The following is a 27,530-nucleotide window of genomic DNA, read 5'->3' as shown; positions in this document are numbered from 1 at the left end:
TGATAAACCCATCGTAATTTGAAAATGCATTTAATATGCCTAATCTAACAAACATCATACTTAGCCTAGCCTACCTGAAATGTGCTCAGAATACTTGTATTAGCCTACAGTTGGGCAACATCATGTAACATAAAGCCTATTTTATGATAAAGTGTTGAGTATCTCATGTGATGTACTGAAAGTGAAAAACAGAATGGTTCTAAGGGTACCAGCTGTTTACCCTCGTGCTCATGTGGCTGACTTGAAGCTGCGGCTTGCTGCCGTTGCCCAGCATCAGAAGACAGTATCGTACTGCCTATCGCCAGACTGGGAAAACATCAAAATTCAAAATTTGAAGCACAGTTTCTACTGAATGTGTATTGCTTTCACAATACTGTAAAGTTGAAAAATTGGTCAACTTAACCACAGCATCTGTACTTCTTTTATTTCATTTATATATAGGACACACTGAAAAATGGCTCTTTCCTTGTTTCCTGAATAATCTACCCTTCCATCCCTGTGTGTCTAAGGGTGGTCTATCATCTCAATGGTCTAAAATCCTGCCTAAAATCCTCACCTGCTGAAATTCTACATAACCCTTTCATGGTTCACCTCCAATTCTACCTCCAGTAGGAACACCCTTCTTAATATGCAAATAAGCTTTTGAGCATCAATAAAAATGGCAAATCACCCAAGTGGGCCAATACTTATCCTGCCTTGGTATCTTTATTGGCAATGTTCCATTATTTGGAATAATTCTCTGCTCTTTTACCATTAAAATCTTCAAGGCCCAGTATAAGGCAGCATAGTTATTATCTAGTAGCTTTTAATGTGCTTTGAAAAGAAGAAAAAAATAAGTCACACCTCCTGCCTTCCCTACTTTCAAATGGAGCTTATGCAGAAGTCCAAAATGTTAAAAAAGATTTAGGGGAGCCACTCTATTTTCTGAGGGTTTGGGAAGAAACAATAATCTGCATCATGAGAAATCTATGCTATGAAAATTTACACCCTACACTTAATTTTGGGTTATCTGTTGGTTTTTAATCTTCCTCTCGCATTACTGTTCCCCTCTCTAATCCATCCTCTATTTCTTGTTGTTTATCAGAGGATATGAGCTTCAAAATCTTTTTACAGCATTAAAGACTAAATGTATGCCTTGATACGTTGTAGACTTTCAGGATGCAGATATACTTCCTGTAACTTTTTATTATCAGTCTATCACTACAAAGAGATTATTTTGACCCTATACCTATAAAAATGAGACCCAGCACATCTGAGAAAATGTCTAACAATCACTTTCTTCGCTTTGTCAATCTAACCTGTTTTGGCATGTTATCCCTTTTACAACTATGGTTACGGCCCTCTCATAATATAGAATGTAGTGATTTGGCTGAATATTGAAATACATGGCACCTGGTTGTAAATTACTATCCTTTTAGCTTTTTTATTACAGTTAAAGCATTATGTAGTATTAAAAAAAAGTATGTGTAAATGTAGATAATATCTATGATATTCATTTCAGTAAAACAAAGGAATATAAAAATGTTTTATAAAAAGGTATTAGGGTTGAGAACTACTGACTTGACTGCGTGTGTATTCTTTAATTTACCTTATCCTGAAGTCCCTGAATATTGGGACATTTTATACTCTTACTTTCCCAAAAGAGGCTATCATAATGCCCTGGTCTATGTATGAAGTGAAAATTATGGCTACAGTTTGGCTCAACTAAGACTGTCTCTTTACCACTGATATTCCAAGTTTTACTTCAAGGTATGTACATGGATCATTTGCTCCTTGAATCTATGGAGTCAAGTTTTCCAATTCTGGAAAATACCCAGCCATGACCTTTTCATAGCTTTATTTTTCAGACTCTTATTAAGATATATGTAAATCATCTTCTCATTCTATTCTCTCTTATCCCATTCTCCATGTCTCTGAACCTCCCTTCTGCATTTCAATCTCATTCTCTCTCTGCTGTATTCTAGTAACTTGCTCAGACCAACTTTTCAAGTTTCTCACGCTCTTTTCTGTTGTACCTAACCTGTCTAATCTGTCCAGTGAATTTTCAATGTCATGACTATACTTTTAATTTCTAGATTTGTTTGGGTTTTTTAAACATGTACCTGTTGCTTTTTTGTAGTATCATATTCTTAGAGTTTTAAATCTTCATGTTTTAAATTATTTTAAATATTATTTTACAGTCTCTTTGAGAATGTCACTCGAAGTTCCTGAAGTCTAAATTCTGCTGTTTCTTGTGTCTACTGACTCATTTGTAGACAGTTTCCTCCTATCAATTATAACCCTGGGCTTAAAGCTCTTGAGCCTTGACCTGTAGAAATCCTGTGTGACCAGGGTTGCGGGCATCTGCTCTCAGAGTGGTTTTGTATTTGCTTCATCTAGGTGCCACAGAACTGAAGACTCCAGGGCCCTCTTGTTATATGACTCTCTTAACACGGATGGCTCTTAGACGGCCCTGATTACATACATTTCAATTCCACACCCCTGTGAGCTGCCGGTCCCTAAAGAGATCCGAAGGGGAGCCAGCCCTCCATGTCCAAGGATCTCAGTGAATGACAGGTGTATGTTTCCTTGACATCCTCCTGTGTTTCCTCTTTTGCTGAGAAAGCAGTCGTTTGAGAGTCCCGGCACTTTGTGTGATAATTCAATACAAGGCCTTGCTTCTTGCCCACAAGTGGTTGTTAAAGCTCAAGACTTACTACAGAGACAAGCAACGTCCCCTCAGGAAAGCCATCCTTGTTCTTCTCCTGTAATTTACAGTTCTCTCTTTGGTTTTTGATCCCTAGGGATTTCTCTTGCTCTCTTGTAAGATTAGCTATGAATTAAATCAGCTACTAAAGAGAGGAACAGAAAAAAGCCCTGGGTTCTTGCCATATCATAAATTTGAAACCTAGAAATAACTAGCTTTTCTGACCTTAAAACATCTTCATCTGCAAAATGGGAATACCACCTAGATTCTTACTTACAAGATTACTGAGGCGCAAATGAGATAATGGATATAAAAACTCTGCAAACCACAAAAGCACCCTACAAATACAGGATGTTGTGATTACTTAACAGAAGTTTTTAAGAACTCCCTTGTGCTCAGTAAGACCTGGGAAACGAGAATTACTCTGTTCTAAATTGTGTGTATGAGTGACATATCCATTTGAGGATCTGGTAAAAGTTAAGGATCTGCTTCCCAGAAATCCATACATATATGCCAAAATTTGCACATCACTACAGAGTATTCTTAGGCTCCCTGGAAACAGGTATGGTAGTAAACGGATCTTGCATTAAGAATCTCTTTTCTAGATAGAGGAAGGTAAGTTCAAGCGATAGCTCCAATGACCAAGATGGAAAACACGCACATGTATGTGACACTGATGGTCCCAGTGTTTAAACTTTGTGAAACTCCTCAAACAAAACAGCACAGGCATATACCAAATCTGTACTTACCTATCTGGATTTATTAGAGATCGTATAGTAATAGCAGCCTTTAAACGCTGCTTGACATCTAGGTAACTAGAAGGTTCATCAAACATTAAACTATGAAAAAGAAAAGCAAACATAATAATTTGAAAGGCAAGTATGATAAAATTCTATCTTGCATGTTATTTTAAAGCACTGAGATATAGTTTCTGATTTAACAACAACAAAAATCCCCTTATAATAATGAGGAGCCCACCCCATAATGGTAAAAATTTCTGTATTCTGTTCAGAAGTAGAAGGAAGAAAAGAAATTACGAAAGGCAGGACTGCATATCAAGTCTGGGGAGAGACTCCCAGATTAGGCTAACTTACAAACTGTTATCTCCTCATGAAAAATATTCTGATATATCCTGAAGTAATTCAGAGGGCTCTCTTAATTGGCTAAAGTCGGTTGCACTAAAGCAAACAGAGTTTTTGGAAAGGAGGGCTCTGCCCAGAATTACAGAATACTTTATGGAGAAAAACTAGCCTGCACTGGATGCCAGAGTAGAAGTATGGAAAAAGATGAGAGCAAAAAATATCTGGGAGAAGAGAGGCATTAAAAGGTAGAAAGGAAACTCGCCTTTTTCACTTCCTTCTTCTCTCTCACATGACAAGCCACCCTGATTTAGGATAACCTAAAAGACCTGATTTTCCACTTGAGCTATGGAAAACCTTGCCGGCCTGGTAGGAGAGCTTCATCTTAAAAAAATGTCCTTCTTATGTATAAAAAGAGTTTACAAAATAAACAGCTGACTTCAGATTAAAGAGCTCTAGAACCCGTAAGTTGTAAGGTACTTACCTAAATGAATTTTTTACCCCTGATAGAATAACAGGGAAATGGGCAATGGATGCACAACTGCTTCAACATCTGACCTCAAAGTTAGACTATTAGATACTCTTTCTATTAATTTCTCTCAAACCACTGCTCTATTAGCAGCATTATAAATAAAAACTCTGAAGTAAGGATAAGATTTACAAAAAGTATAAAGTAACCTACATATCAGCTTTCTGTATACAAACGACAGCACAGGCAAATCTCTGCAACTCTCCTCCTGAAAGATCTTCAACATTGCGTTCTTTTAGATGGGTTAAATCTACAAAGAACATAGAGGCATTGTGTTCAATGTTATTTTATTTTACCTCTTCAGGATAAAATGTATATTGCAAATCATTCTGCGTTTGAATATTTCTGTTGAAAATACGACAACTACTAGAGATTTTTCCATTTATTTCAGTAATCCATATAAAGATACCTATCTTTATGAGTTAAGTTCAGGGACTATTAAAACACATACACAAAATAAACACTTACCGAGCTGCTGACATACAACTGCTTGTGACTTTGTTTCATCTTTCCGGTCCAAAATAGACCCCACTGTCCCCTGCCATAATATATCAGAAATAGTATTATTTTCCTTCAATACTAAAATTCCTTCACTATTAAAAAGAGTCACAAAATAAAACAAGTTTACTTTGATTTATCTTTTACATGTCCACCAATATTTGTAATACCCACTAAATTCCTCCTAAAAAGCAACTAACCTTTGCAGCCTTGGGAATCTGGTCTACATACTGAGGTTTGATAATGGCTTTTAGGTCATCTTCAAGAATCTTGGTAAAGTAATTTTGCAATTCAGATCCACGGAAGTAAGTCAAAATTTCTTGCCAATCAGGTGGGTCCTAGAAATATATATATAATTATCTGAATTTAATAATATAATTGCAAAGAGGATGATTGTTATACAAAATAGAACACATATCCAAATAGAATACCTCTGCTTCTAAGATAATATTAGAGGATTTAATTTCAAATCAAGAAACACCAACTCATAACAGTTTACGAAAGCTCAGAATTATCAATTAAGCAGCATAAACAGATTTTACCTAAAAAGGAGTTTCATTTATAGTTTCTCAGCATTAATTCCACAAATAATCTTGAAAGTAAGAACATTAAAAAATAAAATCACACATACTCTCTCCTTCATAGCCTCATAAAACTGAACCAAGACATTCATTTTTATAAGGTGGTAATACATACATCATATTTTCCAAGGTTTGGCTTTTGCTTTCCTGCTAAAATTTTTAAAGCAGTTGACTTTCCAATACCATTAGTTCCAACTAATCCCAAAACTTCACCCGGACGAGGAATAGGCAACCTGTCGTAAGTGTACAAAAATAATAAGACAACTCAGACTTATGTAGAAAAAGCGACGTAATACCAGAATGATGTATTTTAATGCACTTGCACTCCACACACATTCATTAATAAGCCAAAAGAGATATATGCCAGATATTATTGGCTATTAGAAAAAAACAAAAACAGCAGCCAAGATTAACTTAAACTGTTGTTAGAAATGCATCCATGACTAATATTACTCCAAATTTTACTTATTCAACTTTCACTCAAAGTCTATTCTAAAGTAACAATTTTTCTTTACAACATAAGGCTCAGTTTTAATGTATAATAAAATGCTTTGGTAGAAAATTGCATAGCAGGTGCAACCTCACACTGTCTTTCTTTTTTTTGGCCTGCCATTTACTTACAAGGAGAGAAGTGCCACATCAACCAGAAATATTCCACTTCATTCTCCCTGCTGCAGTAGGCCCCTTAAAGCTGGCAGGTTGAGAAATACCTTTTTATTAGTTAAATCTAGACTCCTAGATTCAAAATATTAGTGTTCAGCAGATTAAAAACCTCAAAGAATGCCTGTTATTAACAATATATGTCGAAGTCCAGAGTAATATTCTCTGTAGATTATGAGATTAATAGATAAATAAAATCAAGATGAGTTCCCTTAAAAGTAATTTTGGGGATAAGGATATTATTAACAACAGTGATTCTCACCCCCAGTTGTATATTAGAATCACTGGGAGCCTTTTCAACTTACTAAGGTCCAGACTGTACATCCAGAGATAAGATGTAATTCAACTGGGCTGAAATTACCTGGGCATTAGTAGTTTTAAAAAGACCCTCAGGTAATTTTAATGTTAGCTAGAATGAACCACTGACATATACAATATGATTCTGCATGATGTTATAATACTGTATTTTGCTTTAGTGGATGCAAAAGTTAATACCACTTTTTCCCATTTTTGTTATTTTTCTGAAAATTCCAAATGGATTTACTCTTGACTGAAGCAAAGAAGAATGTTGACTTGGAAATATACCTGTGAAGCTTGAAGGCGTTGGCACAATATCGGTGTGTTGTTTCTTTTTCCAAGTTGCTTGGTAAATTGACAATTGATAAGGCGCCAAAGGGGCACTTCTGTTATTTAAAGTAAAGAATTAGTTTTCTGTTAATTTTTAGAAACATAGGCACGACTAAAATGAACAGATGAAGAAATTTTTATAATTTATCTTCCAATAGTGGGAGTTTCACACAGACGTAAAGTACTGTTTCATTTCTAATAATTCTGTACTCCCCCTAGTGACTGGTATAATCCTGGACATTTAATGTGTTTAATACTTACTGAAAAACCTTACAGAACTGGAGGCTTTTGTATGAGAAGGTTAAGAGCAAGATAAAACACGGTTATTGAGCATACAGTTCCATATTCAGTCAATGAGAAATGCCTTCCCTTTATCTCCTTCTTCCTGTCTCTGTACGCTTCCTTTTCTACCTTGTAAAGTCCTTTAAGGTCATGGATTGTACCTTTCTTGGTCTATTTATGTCCCAACAATAGCTAGCATAGTATTTGCACAGAGCAAGGACTAATGTCTTTCCATTGTGATTTGTAACCATCCCATATGAAAAAGATACTTCACATTCCAATTGAGTAAACTCACATTAGAGAAAAAAAAAAAAAAACTCATAGAAAAACTTATTCAAATAATAAGTGACTATCAATCAGATAAATGCCCAAGGAACAAGAATGGCAAGAATTGGAAGGTGATTTAAGAGTGGTAACATGGTTAGAAAAATTTCTCAGAAGTACAGACAACTATAAAGGTACAACCAAAGAGTAGAACCTCAGATTAGAAATCTGTTTGGCAGAACTGTTCAATGAGCTCAGAGGACTAATTCAAAAGTCTCTGTATATAATGATTTCAGGGAATTCCCATTTTCTAAGTTATAAGAACATAGAGGTTTAAAAAACAAAACTCTTGTTTGTTTCCTAGCAAAATAATCACCAACCTCTAACAAAGATTATTAATTCTTTACACGAGACTTTTTTTGCAAATGGAATTACCTCCATTTACAGAATCCTCTATTACTCCATCAATGTACATAAAATGCTTATAGGCTGCAAGTAATTTAAACTTCTCTTAATCTACAAAGAAAAAAATAGTCACATCGCTCATATATGTGGTGCATTACAAGTATCTTAGTGTTCAGGGGGTATACACTACCCGCCCCCCCCCAAACAATTCATCACATCAGTTTCTTTTCAGCCACTGAAGTGCATACCCCAAGTTCTGGAATCTCATTTTTCTATACCAGTGAAGAAAGAAAATAAAATCGAATATATTGTTCAAAATAAGATTTCCACCACCCAAAACATTGGCAGGCAAATAATAAAAGATTAGTAAGGGAGCTTCCCTGGTGGCGCAGTGGTTGAGAATCTGCCTGCCAATGCAAGGGACACGGGTTCGAGCCCTGGTCTGGGAAGATCACACATGCCGCGGAGCAACTAGGCCCGTGAGCCACAACTACTGAGCCTGTGCGTCTGGAGCCTGTGCTCCACAATGGGAGAGGCCGCGACAGTAAGAGGCCCGTGCACTGCGATGAAGAGTGGCCCCCGCTCGCCACGACTAGAGAAAGCCCTCGCACAGGAACGAAGACGCAACACAGCCAAAAATAAATAAATAAATAAATTTATTTTTTAAAAAAAAAAGATTAGTAAGTATTTGCTGGAAGAAATATCTCCTGCTTATATTTTCAAAACAAGAAAAAACGCTTTCAGGTACCAAGCTTGGTACTTCTGGATACTTAACTGAGGATTCAGAAACCAATGTAAAATACACAAGCCTTATTAGAAAAAATAACAGGTGGTATCCATATTTTGGGAAATCTCCTTTCTAAAATATGTTATCTGTAAACAAAAATAACTAATTTAAGAACTTTATACACTGCTCCTAAATATCTTTTATGAACTAAAGTTGGAAATCCATCATTCTTTAGTAAAACGCCCTATTCAAACCATTCAATGTAACAAAAACTGAGGTATTTTGAAAAATTACACTATTGGGATAAATCCAACAATAGAAGAATGTATAACGCAGCAAAAGCAGTACTTAAGGATTAAGTTAAATTAAAAAAATTTTTTGGCTGTGTCCATTTTTATTTATAAGTGTGAATTTAAAATTAAACACAGGGACTTCCCTGGTGGCGCAGTGGTTAAGACTCTGTGCTCCCAACGCAGGAGGCCCGGGTTCGTTCCCTGACCAGGGAACCGGACCCCACATGCATGTCGCAACTAAGAGTTTGCATGCCACAACTAAGGAGCCCTCGAGCCGCAACTAAGACCTGGCACAGCCAAATAAATAAATTAAAAAAATAAAATTAAACACAGACTTGAAAAAAATGTATGTAATATGACTCATATTTTTTGTATTTATATTTCAAAAAAGTTCTGGTAAAGACTTGGAGATTGTCCTCATAAAAGGGTGAAAAAAAATTCATTTTGGTTGGAAATGGCTTTACGAAGTTGCATACAGCAAAGATAACTTTTATTTTATTATTATTTTTTAAGGATAACTGTTAAGTGGGGTGGTTAATTAACTGAAAAAGCAATAATAATATTGATATAAGAACACTATTTTTCTGAATTTGTATTCTTTATTCAGTGTTTTATATTTGGCTCTTTAAAAATAGTTATAATGTATTCAGAATTTTTAGATTTCATTTTTAGGTTACAAATTTGATCCAGTAAATAAAATATCACTTACTTTAATACAAATACCACAACCAATACAAAGAGTTTCAGAAATCCATGCTATTTTGCTCTGGGAGACAACCTCTATGCATAATTTTCCTGGCAAAGGAAAAGACAGAATTAAGTCATTTCTCCTGACGTTCTAATTTTCTGAACACGGTTATTTGGCCAATTCTGGCTCCAAATTTTCATATAGAATCAAATTTTTAAAAACAAAGGCCACAGAAAGAAATACATTTGAGATAACGTCTTAAATCAGTGCTTTGTATAGATTACTGAACTTAACTACTTATATGAATACTCTTGTCAAGCAAGGCAGAGATGACTCTAATATGCTTACTTGTTTAATCTACTACGGGAAGAAAATATGCTAATAAAAATACGGCAGATCCTAAAACAGCTTTACTTTTAAGCTGACTGACCTGAATATATAATCCATAAAATATGCCTTGAAAATGGTAATGTACACCAGATAAGGGAATGAAATACGTTAGCTAAATCAGGGAAGCTCCCCAAAGGTTATGTGGATATCTAATACACAGACAAAATTAAACCTGGCACTAGGGATATTAATAATGGAATTTCTGAATAGCACGGTAGACTGTAACACATGACATCTAAATTTTCTTTTAAGATTTAGTAAGCTTATACCTCACTAGTATATTTAAAGTAAAAATTATTTAGTTTAGCCCTTAAAGACTACCAACAATTCATCAATTCTGAATGGTCGTAAATTTATTTAATCTTGAAAATACAGCAAAACCTCATGAATAGTCATTCATATTAAGCTTTTTTTTTTTTAAAGGAGAATACTATCAAATATCAATACAAACATCTTGGCAGTCCTTTCTTCATGACTTAAAGTAACCATAGGATTTTGTAGAACAGTAAGAATCTCAGTAATTTGAACTCTGGTTTGATTTTGTATTCAATGAACTTAAACAGGATCATTTAGTCACAAAGCATTAAAAGAAATTTAGAACAAAATCTGGTCTTATTTTTACATTTTAAAGAAACTAATGGGGGAGAAAAGTATATACTAAAGCCTAGAGAACCATGAAGACAGTGTATTTCTTTTAAAACCTTCTCTTATCCTTAAATGATCCACAGAACAGCTTACCCATTCGAACCACAGGGCAACACTTTTTGCACTCCTGCCGACACTTCTTAGGTTTACATTTGTCATGGTTGACAATAGCAATTCTTGTTAATTTATCCGCCATAATTCTAAGGAAGTAAGAATATCCAGTTCCTCTATTAAAGAAAAATTAACAAAATTATGGCATAGTCAATGCAATTAGTTAAGAGAAATAAGTCACAGGCATAAAAAGTTAGACAGGAGGAGGTAAGTTATTACTATATTCAGATATTAATACCTGGAACTAGTTAAAAAAAACTAGTAAAAGCAATAAAATAATTTGGTACGGTTGGAAAAACAAAATTTTACATATATTCCATTCATCAGAAGATTTATATAAAGAAGGAAAAAATACCACTTTCAACAGTCAGAAAAAAGAAAAGATCTAGGGATCAACTTAACAAGATATATATACACATGTGCGGAAACTTTCAAAATACCACTGAAAGACACAAAAGACCTGAACAAGTAGAATGACATGCTGTCTCAGTTTCCACAATAAAGAATAGTCAATATCAGAGATTTCAACCTTCCCTGAATTTATATATTTAATCCAATCTCAAGGAGAAAAAAAAAAAACTGAATCAGACAAATCAAATCTAAAGCTCTTATGCAAAAAGAAAAGTAGTAATAGCCAGGAAAATGGAAAAGAGCAAGGGGGAAGGGGGAACCTACACTTGACATATGAAAAAAATGATATAAGGCCTCAGTAATTGATGTTGATACCAGTGTATGAACACAGACCAATGAAACAGAATAGGAAGACTTGACATGAAAACATACATATGATAAAGGTGTTAACTTCCGCCCTCAAACTAAGCATCACTTCATGGCTTAGCCAACTGACAACAATGCCCTACTGATGGAAATGGCAAATAATTATTAAGGGTGTAACCATCATGTTGGTCAACTGGAAAAAGTAAAAACTGCTTTACCTGGGAATTTACAATATGGCCATGATGAATTTTTTGTTAACAGCACTGAAATGAAAAGGAGACCAAGTAACTATATGTATATACTCACTTTTGGAGCTTTTGAAAGTCTTGATATTTAACAGCACCATCAATTATGCAGTTGAGGTCAAAGGTAACTTAATCTTTTATAATATTGGGCTTAGTGATAGACATTAATTTTCTTAGAATGTGATTAAAGTAAGTAATTAGAAAAAGTGCCTTACTACTCCAGTTTATTACAATATGTAATGAAAGAACCCGAAGCCAAAAGATTATTGACCAACAAAGACATTCTGTTGGCTTTTTCTATCCATGACTGTGATCCTCTATCTAGATTTTTCTTGACAGACTGCTTCCTCATATAGAACTCTCCAGTCCTTCTCATACCCCCTCAATATCATTAGGCTTGGAGGGGAATAAAAGATCTTGCTCCTCAGTACCGCTCCCAGACGTTTATCTCTCCCTTCTCACTAAAAATTACAGCCACTTTTGCCTCTTAGGTCATCCACCCGCTTTAGTCATTTACCAACCATCAGATCACTCCCTCCCATTCTTTGAAATTTCAGCCCATAGCTAATGTTCACTCTAACAACTCTTGTCGTAACTCTTGGTGATTTCAATATGTTCATAGATGATCCTTCTATTAACAGCCTGTCCTCTCAGTTCATTAACCTCTCTCCTCTAGTGATCTTGTCTTTCACCCTACCTTAGCCACTCATTCCTTTGGTCAAATCCTTCACCTTGTCATTACAAATAACTGCATTTTTTCCATAACCTACCTTTCAAATACTCCATTCTCCCACCACCATTCCTATCTTTTCAGTTCACCTCTCTCATACACAACAATCTAACAATCCTTTGAACTCCCCTATTCCTCAGACCTAACACTATCTCTCAATTCTACCACATTTCCACTGTCCTTCAGCCTTTTGTATCTTTGTATCTCTGTACCCACCTAAAATTCCGTCGTCAATCACTTACACCCTTATCTATAATCCTGGTTAAGCACAACTCTTCACCTGCACACATGCAGCAGAAAATGGGAAGAGAAAAAACAAAGCCATGCTGACTAGTATCATCGTAAGTGAAACTATGCCAACCAGCAACCATACTATATGTATTTCCATAGCTAAGTCCCTTTGCAAACTAAAAGATATCTGCTAAGGAGAATGTTCCAACAATTCTCTCTCCCGTCTTTCACATCATCAACTACTCTTTTCACCAGCTTATTCCCATCAGCATTCAAACACTACATTATCTGACCCCATCTTCCTCCATTGCTTCATTTCTCCTTCGTTTTATAGCGAGACTATGTAAGAGTTGCCTATAGTCAGTGTTTCAAATTTCTTTCTAGGTATTTTCTCTGGAATCCATTCCAGCCTTTAGTGCCCATCATTCTATCAAAACAGCTTGTCAGGTTATCACTGTTTTTCACATGGCTAAAGCAAATGGCTGTCAATCTTTGCTTCAGGGTCTTGGCACTTTCTGCTCCCTCTGACTATAATGCTATTTCCCCTAGTGAGTCACATGGCTCACTCCTTCAAGTCTTTAATGTTTATTCTCAGTGAGCCTTCTCTAGCTATATTACCAAAAAATATAAAACTCTCTTGTTTTATTCTTCTCCTTAGCTCTTTCTACTATATGACATAGTATATATTTCATATATATGTGCATATATGGTATATGTACACGTTTACTGTGTGGATGTATATATATGCATTTACATATTCTCTCTCTACACACACAGACAATATTTTTCCCTCTCCAAGCAGAATGTACTCCATCATGAGTGCAGGAATTTTTGTCTGTCTGTTTATCCCAGTGGCTGGACCAGTGCCTACCACATAGTAGGAACTCAAACATTTCTGTTGAATGAAATGAGAAAATGAATTTAGACATAGTAAATCATTTTCCTGTAGGTTAAAACAACTTCAGGAGTCTTGCAAGTTACCAATATTTTACAGTGACAGTTATCCACTAAAGTATATTATTGAAAAAAAAAATCACCCAAAAGGTGACTAAAATTTTATGTAATAAACAGTTACGCTGATAGGTCCACTTTATCCCTTTATAACCTTTAGAAACTGGTCCAGGCAAGCCTCCTAAAGATTAGAATAAGAAGAAAATAAATGACTTTTGAACTGTTACAAAAAAGCTATCATTCTCTAAGTGACAACTCCCTAGAAACTGAAGATTCTTTAGTTAGCTATTAAAATAAAACCGGACACCATATTAATTATGGTGAATGAGCATGATGAATTCCCCTATAGGGGATAAATCTTCATTGATTTATCAATGAAACTGCTTACGTTAAAGTTTATTTCTGCCAAACTACTAAAATGTTTCACCTACTATTTCAAACCATTTAAAAAACCAAATGACTGTAAAAGGTGATTTTTATAAAATAAAAACTCCCAGAGATGGTTAATAAGCTGATTTATATAAAAAAGTGATAAATTATAATGCATTTAAGAAAAATGAATACAGATTCTTTGTAGAACTGTTAATGAACAGTGTAAACACTATTATTAGTTAAATTTCTATGTTAGTTTCAAGAATCGAGAAGAAAGATCCCCTCCTTTTTTTTTTCAATGAGAAAGACATAGCACATGAAAGCTTGGAGGGGAAGACTGTAGTAACTGACTCCTTGAAGATATTTCAAATCTGAAAACTGTGCTCAAAATAGGTACTCAAGGGACTTCTCTGCTGGCTCAGTGGTTAAGAATTCCCCTGCCAATGCAGGGGACACTGGTTCGATCTCTGGTGCAGGAAGATCCCACATGCTGCGGAGCAACTAAGCCGACGAGCCACAACTACTGAGCCTGTGCTCTAGAGCCCGAGAGCCACAACTACTGAAGCCCACGCGCCTAGAGCCCGTGCTCCACAACAAGAGAAGCCACCGCAATGAGAAGCCCGAGCACCACAACGAAGAGTAGCCCCTGCTCGCCGCAACTAGAGAAAGCCCACACGCAACAACGAAGACCCAAAGCAGCCATAAATAAATAAACAGATAAACAGATACATAGACATAAAAACTTATTTAAAAAATAGGTACTCAGACAATGACCTTCACTGTCATTATTCCAGCTGAGAGGAAAAAAGGAAGTGAGATATGGAAACCATCTGCAGTCTAAGACCAAAATTATTTTAACACCCTGTGAAAACATTTGAAAGGTTGCTGTTAACGAATGATGCTTATGTCATGTGAGATATTCTAACCTATGCTATTGCAGGTCATTAATTTTATAAAACATATAAGTTGGGAGTGGTGCACAACTCTGGCTTCAGAGTCTTAAATTGAAGACAATTAAAAGGGACACTAAATTAATAACTGCTTTCTCCTTACCCCACCCCAGCAATTATATTAAATATTCTTCCTAAAAAAATTTTTTTATAGGGGAGAACAAGGCTTTTCACTAAAACAAGAACAACACTCTTTGGTTCAGATACAGATAAGAGCCCTTGATTAACACTGACAAAGCATTATCGTCAAGCAAATGGTATAGAATGAATATTCTCAGTATCAGGGACAAAGGTACCGAGGACTGCAACACACATGCCACTGTCATAAATGCCTAGTAAGCAGTCCTGCGGAAGAGAAGGCGAAAAACCCTCAAGCGAAACAAAACGCACTGTTCTGAAGGCTATTTCTCACTCTTACGATTTTACCGTAAAAAATGAGAAAACGGGCTTGCGTAGTTTATGGGATGTGGGAATCGGCTTTAGCCGTCGTGCCTACAATGCACGAACCACTGAAGGGAAAATAAAGGGCCTTTCAGTAAAGACCTGATCTCAAGGAGTTTAAGATTATGATAAAGGAGAAGACGGAGAAGTCACCAAGGGGGAAAGTGCTATAAAAGCGTCCCCGAAATGTTAAAGGCGTTCACAGGGGAGATTATTTGAGCTAAGCCTGGTTACAGGAGAGTACACGCTGCTGTGCGAACAGTGACGTCTGGCCATCATGTCCACAGACGGGGAGCGGACAAGCAGGGTTCGACTTCATGGCGGCAAAGATAACTCACTCATTCCACAATCCCCAAACGGCGGAAAAAAAGGCTTCCACAGGTGCCAGGGGAAGAGTGGGGGTAGTAGGGGACGCTCTACGTTCTGAAGGCGGCTGTAGGATTCAGCCCTAGGGCAGGAGCGGGGGAAAGGGAGGGAGTGGAGGCTGGACCGCTGAGGGGATGGCAGCTAAGGCCATCTTCGTGTCCCCTGGCGGGGGTGGCGGGCCGCAGTGGCAGAGAGCCGAGTCAGCCGGAGGGAAGCGCGAGGCGTCCCCAGCTCTCGGCGGCGCCCGCGCTCCGGCGGTTCCAGCTGTCTCGCCCAAGCCGGCTGCCACGCGCCGCCGCCGTCTCCACCGCCGCCACCTGAGGCCTAACCAAAGGCTCTGGGAGAACGTCCCTACGGTGTGTAGACCGTGGCAGACTACAGCTAAAGGCCAAACCCTTCCAGGCTATTCACGTACCTGGAGAAACAGATTCCCCTTGCGGAGGGGAACGCAGAGGCCAAATCAGTTCTTGCTTTCACTTCTCGGCCACACAACGTGTTCCTACGGCCACCGGCCAAAATGGCGGTGCCCAGCCGCCGCCTCACGCATGCCACAGGGACGTAGTGCGCGTGCGCGACAGGGCGCGTTGGGCGGAGCCCTGGAGGGAGGTAGGGCGAGACGGCGGGGACTGACGTCATTGTGCTGCGACCCCAATTGACGTTGTTGGGGAAGCGAGGCGGGCCTGGGAAGCTGAGTGGGAGTGGCGCGGAACTGCAGCGGTTCCTGAAAACCTGAGTGGCGGCAAGCCGGGTCTGCGAGCTGTAAGTACGTGGGCTTTCCCCGAGGTGGAGAATGGTTCTAGCTTAAGCAGACGGGTTCTCTTCCCCAATGTCAATCTCCTTTTACGCTCTCGATTTCCTCAAAGCTGGTGGGTCAGGAATGGATCCTTAGCCGCTGCCTATTCTCGCACTTCGGGCAGAGGTGTCAAGCAGAACCCACAGAGTCTGGTCCAGACACTGCTCGTGGTGGCGTTCTCTCCTTGGCCTCAGCTCCTGAACGGTGTGCCCACGAACCCGTTCTTCTCCGAGTTCTGTGCTTTATATCCACTTGGTGGCGTCCAGTACCAAGTTCGGCAGTTGATTTCTGCTCCAATAATAGAGATGGGCCATTTTTTTGGACAATTTGACATTTTTGGACATTTGGCAACGTGGCCACAGGTGTGATCGTCTCATCCCAGACCTTACTTAACTTGCAGGTGGCAAACACTTTACGATTGAAGCTATTCATTCATCCATTTATTCATTCAGTAAATTGCTGATGGACCGTTTAAACCTCAGGCCTTTCCGAAGTTTGCAGTCCAGTGTCTATTATTATTTAAAGAGTATCAAGTGCCTGTGTGGAGATTAGGGAACAACTGAGATCTGACAGGAGGTGTCAAGGAGATGGTATACAGACCTTTTGGCACAGGTTTATAACAGCATTTACGTATAACGATGTTCAGTAGCTTTAACTTTGCACTACCCAAGCAGTGTTACATGTTGTTCACAATCCACTATTTTTTTTTTTTTTGCACGTTTGGATATGCCTACCAAGATTAACAAAAGATGTGAAAGATGAAGTAAACTTGTGGTTTAGAATAGGCCAGTTATTCACTTCTAGACCTTAAAGGCATTTTTCTGACTTTATGTTCTATGGTAAGAGCACATATAAATGGAGCTTTTGACAACTAATGAGCAGATGTGATTTTTCGCTGCATCACTTAACGGATTATTTAAAACGTAGGCCAATATTTACATATTCCTGGAATAAGAGTATTTCAGTCTGACTTTTCTAGGGAAAAACTTCATTTGGATTGGAATTTTTGCTCATAGAGGTATACAACTGCATAGCATTATAGTATTATAGATCAAATCAACCCATTTGACAGGAAAGGAAATAAAGCCCAGACCTGCCGAAATCTAGGCTAGTTAAAGGCGAGGCTGAAGTTGACACCCTGATCCTGTGCCCTTTGACTACTATAGTCTGCTGCTTTGCACAACTTGTAAGTTATAATATGTTATATTTTAGAAACAAAAACTGAATTCCCAAGAGTTTTTAATTACAGTGATTATGTCAACTGCTTTTGAGAAATAGATGATTAATATCCAGGGTATATTAGTGATCGATTTGGCTATTAAATGTTTACTTTTACCTTTTGTAGAAAGATGCTCAGGTCTGGGTATAATGTGGATATTCTTTTCTTTTTCTGCATAGAATATTTTTAAAATGACCACACCAAACAAGACACCTCCTGGTGCTGACCCTAAGCAGTTGGAAAGGACTGGAACAGTACGGGAAATTGGGTCACAAGCTGTTTGGTCACTCTCATCTTGCAAACCAGGTAAAACAAAACAAAACAAAAATGCTGTTCATAATAACTGCTGAAAGTTTTCTTGTGCACTGGACTGACTTTTATATTCTTTCTGTTAAGATGCTTTATTTTAATTCTAAAATAAATCTAATTGGATTTTCATTTGTTATATATCTTCTCAATTGCTTTACTAGTATCTGCTTCAGTTTAACTGCACATGTCATAACGTCTCTCCCTCTTTCTTTTTTTTTTTTTTTAAATATTTACTTAGGCTGTGCCGGGTCTTAGTTGCAGTACAGTGATCTTTGCTGTGGCACTCGGGATCTTTAGTTGTGGCATGCAGACTTAGTTGCAGTATGCAGACTCTTAGCTACAGCATGCATGTAGCATCTAGTTCCCTGACCAGGGATCGAACCTGGGCCCCCTGCATTGGGACTGTGGAGTCTTACCCACTGAACCACCAGGGAAGTCCCTCATAAATTCTCTTTTTACCCTCTCTCTGGTATCATTCAGTTATTTGGTTAGCATTTTTTTTTTTTCTGCTACTTCTCTGGACAGGATAAGTGGTTGATACATTCTTTGAGTGATTACATATCCCCAAATAACTTTATTTTACTCTTGGTTGGGATAGAATTCTTGGGTGGCAGTCCTTTTCTCTCAAAAATTTGTGGATCCTGTTTTACCATTTTCTTTTTTGTCATGTTGCAACTAAGGAGGCTATGCCTGTCTCTCTTACTTTCTAAGTAACTTGTTCTTCCTTTCTGGCAGCATTTAAGCTTTTTCTGTTTATTCTTAGACTTCAGGACTTTTGCCAGGATACATGTGTATCTTTTCTCATCTGTCTAACCTATAATTTGATGGGTATTTTCAATCTGTAGAATCAAGCTCAGAGAAAGTTTTTTAGCTTGAGGAACGTTAATGATAATGTTATTGATTTGGTAGTCACTTTTCCCTCAGAAACTTCTACTATTTACATGTTGTCTCCTGTAGTGTCTTCCCACTCAAGCCTCTTCTGTTTCCCCTTAAGATTCTTTTCTCTCTCTTTTTATGAGTAGCTGGGGATATACAGAAAAACTCACCCTTTTTGTGTTTATAGTTCTATGAATTTTTTTGTTTTTAGTTTTTAAAAATTAATTTATTTATTTATTTATTATTTTGGCCACACTGCGTGGCATGCGGGATCTTAGTTCCCTGACCGGGGATCGAACCCAAGCCCCCTGCAGTGGAAGTACGGAGTCTTAACCACTGGACTGCCAGGGAAGTCCCATAGTTCTATGAATTTTAACAAGCACATCACAAATATAGAATATTTCTGTCATTCAAAGAAATTTCCTCATGTCCTTTTGTAGTCAGTCTTCTGCCCCCTCCTAAACCCCTGACAACGTCTGATCCATTTTGTGTCCCTCTGGTTTTGCCTTTTTCAGAACGCCACATAAACGTAATCATACTTTATGTAGCTCTTAGGGTCTCGCTTCTTTCACTTAGCGTAATGCATTTGTGATTGTTCTATCAGGAGCTGGTTCCTTTTCTGCTGGTTACTGTCCCACTGTACGGATGTACCACAACTTGTCTACCTAGTCACCGGTTAATGGACGTTTAGGTTTATGGTAGCCAGCTTCCCAGATGGTCCCAGTGATCCTTGTTTCCTGGTACTCATGCCCTTCTGACGACCCCTCTCACACTGTGTCTGGGTTAGTCTCTGGGACGAGGAGAATATGGCAGCAATGACGGTACGTGACTTCTGAGACTAGATCATAAAAGACATTGTGGCCCTGCCTTGCTCTTAGTTGGATCACGCACTCTAGGGGAAGCCAGCTGCCATTGTGTGAGGAAACAAGGGGACCCGTGGAGAGGTTGGTGTGGCAAAGAAACAGGGCCTTCTGACAATAGCCAGTGGGGAACTGAGGCCTTTTGTCGACAGTCAAATGAGTAAGCGACCTTAGAATGGATTCTACAGCTCTAGTCAAGCTTTTAGTTAATTACTTCAGATAACTTGACTGCAAACTCATGAGAGTCCCAGAGCCAAACTGCCCAACCAAGCTGGTCCCAAATTCCTATCCCATAGAAATTGTGAAGTAATGCATGTTTGGTGTTTTAAGGCGCTAAGTTAACTAAGATAAGGTTGCTTCCAATATTTGGTGATTATGGATGAAGCTGCTGTAAACATTCATGTACTGGTTTTCTTGTGGACATATATTTTCATTTTTCTTGAGTAAATACTTACGAGTAGAATTGCTGGGTTCTATTGTTTTTATTTCTTCCTTTGCGTTAGCTAAGACTTCCAACATGATGTTGCATAGGAGTGGCAAAAAGGGATATCCTTGCCTTATTCCTGATCATAGTGGGAAAACTTCTTTTTTCTCGCTATTATATATGACGTTAGCTGTTGTTTTTTTGTAGATAATATAAAGTTGAAGAAGTTCCCTTATATTTCTAGTTTGCTAATAGATTTTGTCTTGAATGGATGTTGGATTTGTCAAATGTTTTCTCAACATCTAATGATATGATCATGTGGTTTTTCTCCTTTAGCCTGTTGTTTGTTTTGATGGATTACGTTAGTTAATTTTAGAATGTGGAACCAGCTGTGCATACCTGCAATAAATTCCAATTGATTGTGGTAAATAATCCTTTTTATACATGGATTCAATTTGCTAATATTTTCTTGACAATTTTTGCATCTGTGTTCATGAGAGATATTGTTCTTTAATTTACCTTTCTTGTGATGTCTTTGTCTGATTTTGTTATTAGGGTAATGCTGCCCTTATAGAGTCAGTTAGAAAGTATTCCCTCTGATTCTGTTTTCTGGAAGAGATTATGCAGACTAGGTATTATTTCTTCCTTGAAAGTTTGACATAAGTCACCAGTGAAACCATCTAGGCCTGCTGATTGCTTTTGGAAGGGTATTAATTTTTTATTCAATTTTTGTAATAGATATAGGCTTATTCAGATTATCTGTTTCTCCTTGTGTGAGTTTTGGTAGATTGTCTTTCAAGGAATTGGTCCATTTTATTTATCAAATTTGTGGGCATGAAGTCTATAATACTCCTTTATTACCCTTTTTATTGTCCATGGGATCAGTAGTGATGGCCCCTCTTTCATTTTTTATATTAGTGATTTGTGTCTTCTTTCTTTTTTTTCTTGGTTAGCCTGGTTAGAGGTTTATTGATTTTATTGACCTTTTCAAAGAAACAGCTTGTGGTATTGGTAATTTTTCTCTATTACTTTGCTGTTTTTAGTTTCATTGATTTCTTCTCTGATTTTTATTATTTCTTTCTTCTGCTTATTTTGGATTTAATTTGCTCTTCTTTTTCTAGTTTTCTAAGGTGAATGCTTAGATTATTGACTTTAGAGCTTTCTTCTTTTCTAATACATATATAGTTCATGCTATAAATGCTGTAAATTTCAGAAAGCAGTGCTTTCTGTTAATGATTTCTAGTTTAATTCTGCTGTGGTCTGGGAGCACACTTTGTGTGATTTCTATTCTTTTAAATGTTTTTATTGTGTTTTATAGCCCAAAATGTGGTCCATTTTCGTTAATGTTGCATGTGAACTTAAGAAGAATTGTGTATTCTGCTGTCATTGAATGAGGTAATCTATAAATATCAGTTTGATCTAGCTGATTGACTGTGCTATTCAGTTCAACCATATACTTGCTGATTTTCTGCCTAATGGGTAAAGGTTAAGATTCAGAGGCTAAAATTTCTTTAGTGTCTTTGTTTATGTCTCCCTTGTTATCTTTGGATTTCCCTAGAGACTCCTTAAATGGCATCTAAACTTGCAGTTATTTGAATTTAACCTCCTGATATTATGTTGGAGCCCTGTTGATATGGTGGTAAGTTATGGGGGGAATGGAAGTGTTCTATAATCCTTTGATTAGATCTCAGTCTTTTAGTGGGCCTGTGTTCATGGCTGTGACCTTTACAAGCACTTCTCACCTTTTCTTTCCCCACTTAGATGAGACAGGAAGGCTAGAGGGAGATGGAGTTGGGTATTTTCCTTCCCCCGTGTGCAGCTCTGGTAAAACCCATGTTGCTTAGGTTCTGCTAAAACAGTTTTCCTTTAAGTCAGGCCTTTGTTAAAGGGGAAGAAAATGCTTTTGGTGTATCTCACAAAGATTACTTTCCCCCTCCATCTGCAGAAAGCACTGGAGAATTTTCTCTGATCTTTACCCTGAAGAGAACCTGGTGGGGCTCCTAGAGGTAAAATTCATGAAAATGTGGAGTCCTCTCTAAGGCTGGGCTTCCAAGAGCTTTTAATCTCTCAAGCTAGTCTGTACTCAGTCTCTAGCAATTAGTGAATTAACAATTACTCAATTACTCTTTAAGTTTTCCTACCAGTTGCTAACTCTAGTGGTGGTTTCTGCTCCTGGTAAGATGTGATTCTCTGTTTTCTGTTCTCTTCAGTTTTTTGGGTGGTGGTTTGCCCTGTGACCTCTTTGGGACCTAAGAAAAATTATTGGTTTTCAGTTAGTGCAGCTTTTTTGCTGTTGTTGTGAGGATGAGAGTGACATTGTCCAAGCTCTTTACATGTCAGATCGGAAACTAGAAGTTCTTCCTTTTACTTTTAAACTGTATATATCTTTTTATTTGAAGTGGATTTCTTATAGACAGCATATTATTGGGTCTTGCTTTTTAAAATCCAGTCTGACATTCTTTATCTTATACTTGGGAGTGTTTAGACCATTTACACCTAATGTACCTACTGATGTAATTAGATTTAAAACTACTACCTTGGAATTTGGGGGTTTTTGTCCATTTATTCCCTCTTTTTTTAAAATTCAGTATTTTTTATGATTCTGTTTTATCTCCACTATTGACTCATTAGTTATACATCCTTCTTGAAATTTTTGAGGGATTGCCCTAAGGATTACACTGTACATCTTTAATTGTCACAGTTTACCTTCAAGTAATATTATACTACTATAGATATGGTATACAAATCCTTCGGTATACTTCCAATTTATGCCCATGCTTTATGCCATTTTTGTTATGTATTTTATTTTTGCATATTTTAAACCCCCAGAATATATTGTTGCTATTTTTGTTTTAAAAGGTCAATTATATTTTGGAGTGATTAAAATACAAACTTTATGCTTACTTTAACTTTTTCAATTTTGGGAACTTTTTATTTCTTTGAATAGATCCAGGTTTCTGTCTGGTATCATATTCCTCCTGCCTGAAGAACTTTCTTTACATTTTTTGTATTTCAGGTCTGCTAGCACTGTTTGGTTGAAAAAATTTTCATTTTGCTTTTATTACTGTGATATATTTTCCCTGCATGAAATTCTAGGTTAGCAGGTTTCTCCTTTTACTACTGTAAAAATGTCATTCTGTATCTTCTGGCTTGCATAGTTTCTGAAGAAAAGTCTGCTGTAGTTAATGTGGCTTTTTTCCTGGCTGCCTTTAAGATTTTATCGTTAATTTTCAGCAATATAAACATTATGTGTCCACGTGTATGCGTGTGTGTGTGTTTAATCCTGCTTGAGATCCACTGAGATTCTTGGATCTTCTGGTTTACTGTCTTGCATTACTTTATGAAAATTCGTGGCCATTATTTCTTCAAGTAATTCTTTTGCCCCATTCTCATCCTTCTGGGAATCCAGTTATACATGTGCTAGACCATTTAATTTGCTAGACCATTTGGTATTTGTCCCCTTGCTTTTAGGTGCTCTATTTTTTTTTCTCTTTGTTTTGCTTTGGGGTTTTTTAATTGGCCTAGCTTCAAGTCTACTACTTCTTTCTTTGGCTTTATTGAGTCCATCTGTCTAAGGAATCTTTCATCTCTGATATGGTGTTTTTTATTATGGCTTTCTCATTTGACTCTTAAAGGAGTTTTCTCCTATGTTGAAATTCCCTGTCTTTTCCTGCATTTCATCTACCTTTTCCCCTAGATTCTTTAACATATTAATCATAGCTATTTAAAGTCCCCATTTGTTAGTTTCAACATCTGGTTCATCTCTGAGTCTACTTCTAGTGATTGCTTTATCTTTTGATAATATTTGTTTCTCTTGCTTGTTTGTGCATCATAAATGTTTACAGAATGCCAAACATCACATATAGATTAGTAGATACTGAGAAAAATGGTATTTATGCTTTGAAATGGATACCTGTTTTCCTCTGTCAGCCTTTTATAGCGGGGGTTAAGTTAGTTAGGAATTGAGCTGGGTTTGAGTTTGTTTGTTTGTTTGTTTTATTATGGTTATTACTTTCAATATCACAGGCTTCAAATTCCTCTAAAGATGCCCAGTCCTTACGGCGGGGCTGTTGTGCCAGAGGAGTTTTCTTAGTGTTCCTCCTCCTCGATCATTTTCAGTTATCTCTGTATCCCTGTGCTTCAGAGGGTGTCTCTCTCCATCCTCTTGCCCTGCCTCCAGCAGTAAAATGCGATGGTTGTAACTCCGTGCAGGGGATCAGAGTCAGGACTTCTTCTCTGTTTTCCTGGTCTAGCGTCAATCCTAGACAGCCCTTGCATGTCTGACCTGCAGGTTGGGACTTTCTCAACATTTTGGTCCCTCCTACCTATGATAGTGAAACTCTGGACTTTCCTAGGAGAGAGTTTTCTGCCCCATCCCCAGAGGAAGGAGTGTTTTCTGCTTCTTCCCCAAGTGTAGAGGGTTTTTCTTTTACTTTTCTCCCAGCAAGAATGGGTCTGTGCAGTTGGGGTTTTTGCTTTTCCTGCAGTGGCAGTCAGTTCCCTCCTCCAGGCATGTACCACTGACATAGGCTTTCCAATCTCTTGCTTTCCCCCCCAAATGTCCTCTAATGTGTACAGTGAGGCCCTCAGAAAAGAGTCTGAAAGTCAGAGTGAGTTCACCTTGTGTTTGAGACTCCCAGGGCTGCTGTACTTTTATGATAGCCCACGCTTAGCCTTTAGCAATTTGTTGAAATTCTACCTGATTTCTTCTTCTGTGTTTATTTGGTCGCTGATCCTTCCTTCCATGCTCTACCACAGTTGGGACAGGCTGTCCATCCTTTCTCTCCTAACCTGGGAGCTGACCCTTCTTGGATTTCAGGATATTTGGTTGCTGCGTGATTTTAAGCACTCACGTTTTCAAGAAAAATTATGAGTTTGTAGTTTATCTAGCCTTTTCTTGTTGTTTGAGTGAGAATGGTGCCTTTTTCTAGCTTCATGTATCCTAGACTGCTTCAGAAGTTTCTAATATTCTATTTTATATTATTTTTTAATTTTTAAAAAATTTTAAAATTTTTGGCTGTGTTGTGTCTTCGTTGCTGCGCGCAGGCTTTCTCTAGTTGCGGCGAGTGGGGGTTACTCCTCCTTGTGGTGTGCGGGCTTCTCCTTGCGGTGGCTTCTCTTGTTGCGGAGCACAGGCTCTAGGTGCACAGGCTTCAGTAATTGTGGCACGCAGGCTCAGTAGTTGTGGCGCACGGGCTTAGTTTCTCCGCGGCATGTGGGATCCTCCCAGACCAGGGCTCGAGCCCGTGTCCGCTGCATTGATAGGTGGATTCCTAACCACTGTGCCACCAGGGAAGCCCTCTCATATTCTTTATAGCACCACATGTTTCTGTGAATTTGCTCAAATTGAGTACCTTCTGCTGCTTTACTGAGTAGCCTAATTTGATTGGTGCCACCCTGATGTCAGTAACAGGGTAGGAATCAGTGCCAGTTCACATTCTTTCATGCTGTGGGGCTTGGCAGAGGACAACACATAGAAGCCACTGGTCGCCTGAAGTTGCCCCGCTGCTCTGACATCTTGGAGGTGCAGAAGAGAACAATGGTTGACACTACCAGAAGAATGGTGGGAATCACTTAAAAATGTGTTGGGTATGAAAGTCATGAAATTCATCATTGTGCTGTCACACATTTTACTTCTGTGATTTTCAGCTTTGTGTTCATCAGTGAAATATAATTACATGATTATCATTTTGCATGTTACGAATGACTGAATACTCTTTATTAATGAGAAACAGCATGAGAAAGTTAGTTGTTTAACCTTTACTTAACCTTACTTCTCTATGGTCAGATATTTTTCAGTTCCAGTCAGCAGACAGTTGCTGAAATCTGTAACACTGTTAGAGATTAAAAAATAAAAAAGACACACAGACCTTGTTGTCAAGGAGTTCACGATCTAATGGAGGAATTATATCTTTAAATTAGTCATTATTATACAATGTAATAATTTATAACTTTTATTTCGTGCTTACTAAGACAGGTTCTGTTGTAAGTACTTCACATGTATAACATAAACAACTGTCTCAGTAAAGTCTCTAAAAGTCGTATGAAGTATTTACTGTTATTTTTTATCATTTTCCAAATGAGGAAACTGTAGTACAGACAGATTAAGCAATTTGGCAGATATCACCTAATAAGTGGGGATGCTGGGATTCAAGGCAGTCGGGCTTTCACTAGGTCATACTGCTTCCCCCTAAGCATGAGCTCAGTGCAGTAGTGGGCCAAAGGAGAAAGTGATTGACGCTGCTTCAGAGGATCAGAAAAGTCTTCATGGAGATGATGCGTATCTGGCATGATGGGGCAAGGTAGAATTTCACTGGGGAAGGACATAAAGGCAAGAGGAACAGTATGTGCAAAGGTGTATAGCTTAGCAAAGCATGGTTCTTTCAAAGAATTGTGAGTAGCCAGTAAGACTAGAACAGAGGGAAGTGGCATAGGTGAAACTAGCTAGTTAGGAAGAGGCCTGATCATAGGGGGCTTTATTAAACAGTTCATACCTGGGAGTTCCCTGGTGGCCTAGTGGTTAGGATTCTGGGCTTTCACTGCTGTGGCCTGGGTTCAATCCCGGGTCAGGGAACTGAGATCCCACAAGCTGCGCAGCGTGGCCAAAAATATAAAATATAAAATTAAAAAAAAAAAGTTCATACTTTATTGTACAGAGAGTATGAGCCATTGAACAATTTAAAGTAGCAGAATGAAACAGTGTTTGTTCACATTTGAGAATTGTGAAGGATGGACTGAAGTGAGGCAAGATTAGAGGTAAAGAAATGAGTTAGGAGATATGCAGTAATTCAGGTGAGCACTGATATAAGGGAGAATTTTAATAAACTTTCAAAATGTTAGTATCAGTCTTTGGGAGATACAGATGTACCTCACTGCTACAGTATGGTTGGTGGTAGATGGCTTTGCAAAATTATTATTTTATCTTTGGAAATACTGGTTCAATATTTCACTCAGATTAAAGTTGAAATGTATTTAGTAGATTCAGCTTAATTGAATACACATCAGAAAACAATCCCACCGTTCAGCACAATTGTCAGTCTCTGCCCAAGAGACTGGAAAAACTAAAGGTCAGATTTGTGTGGTTGCTGGCATTAAAACAGAGTCTTATTATAATAATTTAATCATTTAATTTCATAAGCATCAAATTCATACCATGTTGGGAAAGAAAATTAGGGGAAAAATAAGTACATTTTCTATGTTTGACTCTGTATGTGATATTTTATAAGCCAACAAAAATAAGGGATTTGATGAGGCTGTATTTTGTGAATATCTAGAACATAACTTTCCACTTGACCCATATCTTCTACCAAGACATTGCCTTTATGAGTTAATTTTGAGAGGCATAACTGGGTGGTGTAAGTTCTATTTTTCTTAAAAAAAAAAAAAAAAAAACCTGACTAAATTTTTATTTGTTTTTCATGCTATAACTGACAGTTATGATCATTGAGTTAAAGAATTTCTGAGTTGAATAGCAGTATGTGCTTTGGAGAAAATAAAACAGCAATATAATAAATAGATCAAGGAGGGCCTCTGGTGGGAAGTGAAATTTGCGCTGACATGTAAATGCTAAGAAGAATCCAC

General features: G+C 37.7%; 2 protein-coding genes across 5 annotated transcripts in view; one reads left to right on the top strand and one right to left on the bottom strand.

The window, feature by feature from the left end:
* ABCE1 (ATP binding cassette subfamily E member 1) overlaps nt 1-16,012 on the bottom strand; it is a 35,881-nt gene extending 19,869 nt beyond the window's left edge. Inside the window, exons 1-10 of one of the 3 annotated variants that reach the window (XM_007189363.2) lie at nt 15,884-16,007; nt 11,401-11,445; nt 10,448-10,581; nt 9,341-9,426; nt 6,619-6,716; nt 5,489-5,606; nt 4,993-5,130; nt 4,763-4,832; nt 4,448-4,544; nt 3,436-3,525 (exon numbers count right to left, since the gene is read on the bottom strand). In XM_007189363.2, coding sequence (XP_007189425.1) covers nt 3,436-3,525; nt 4,448-4,544; nt 4,763-4,832; nt 4,993-5,130; nt 5,489-5,606; nt 6,619-6,716; nt 9,341-9,426; nt 10,448-10,550 — 800 coding nt within the window. In that variant the 5' untranslated portion in view covers nt 10,551-10,581; nt 11,401-11,445; nt 15,884-16,007. Of the gene's footprint in view, nt 1-3,435; nt 3,526-4,447; nt 4,545-4,762; nt 4,833-4,992; nt 5,131-5,488; nt 5,607-6,618; nt 6,717-9,340; nt 9,427-10,447; nt 10,582-11,400; nt 11,446-15,883 lie in introns of all 3 variants that reach the window. The other 2 variants (XM_007189362.3, XM_007189364.2) reach the window with 2 other exon arrangements.
* ANAPC10 (anaphase promoting complex subunit 10) overlaps nt 15,360-27,530 on the top strand; it is a 74,996-nt gene continuing 62,825 nt past the window's right edge. The window contains exons 1-2 of one of the 2 annotated variants that reach the window (XM_007189365.2): nt 15,360-15,483; nt 17,660-17,786. In XM_007189365.2, the coding sequence (XP_007189427.2) occupies nt 17,672-17,786 (115 nt within the window). In that variant the 5' untranslated portion in view covers nt 15,360-15,483; nt 17,660-17,671. Of the gene's footprint in view, nt 15,484-16,120; nt 16,228-17,659; nt 17,787-27,530 lie in introns of those variants that run through there. The other variant, XM_007189366.2, reaches the window with a different exon arrangement.

This window comes from Balaenoptera acutorostrata, chromosome 5 (genome assembly GCF_949987535.1).
Source record: "Balaenoptera acutorostrata chromosome 5, mBalAcu1.1, whole genome shotgun sequence".
Lineage (NCBI taxonomy): Eukaryota > Metazoa > Chordata > Mammalia > Artiodactyla > Balaenopteridae > Balaenoptera > Balaenoptera acutorostrata.
The sequence above is the reverse complement of the archived record's forward strand: the minus strand, read 5'-3'. Positions and strand labels throughout refer to the sequence as shown.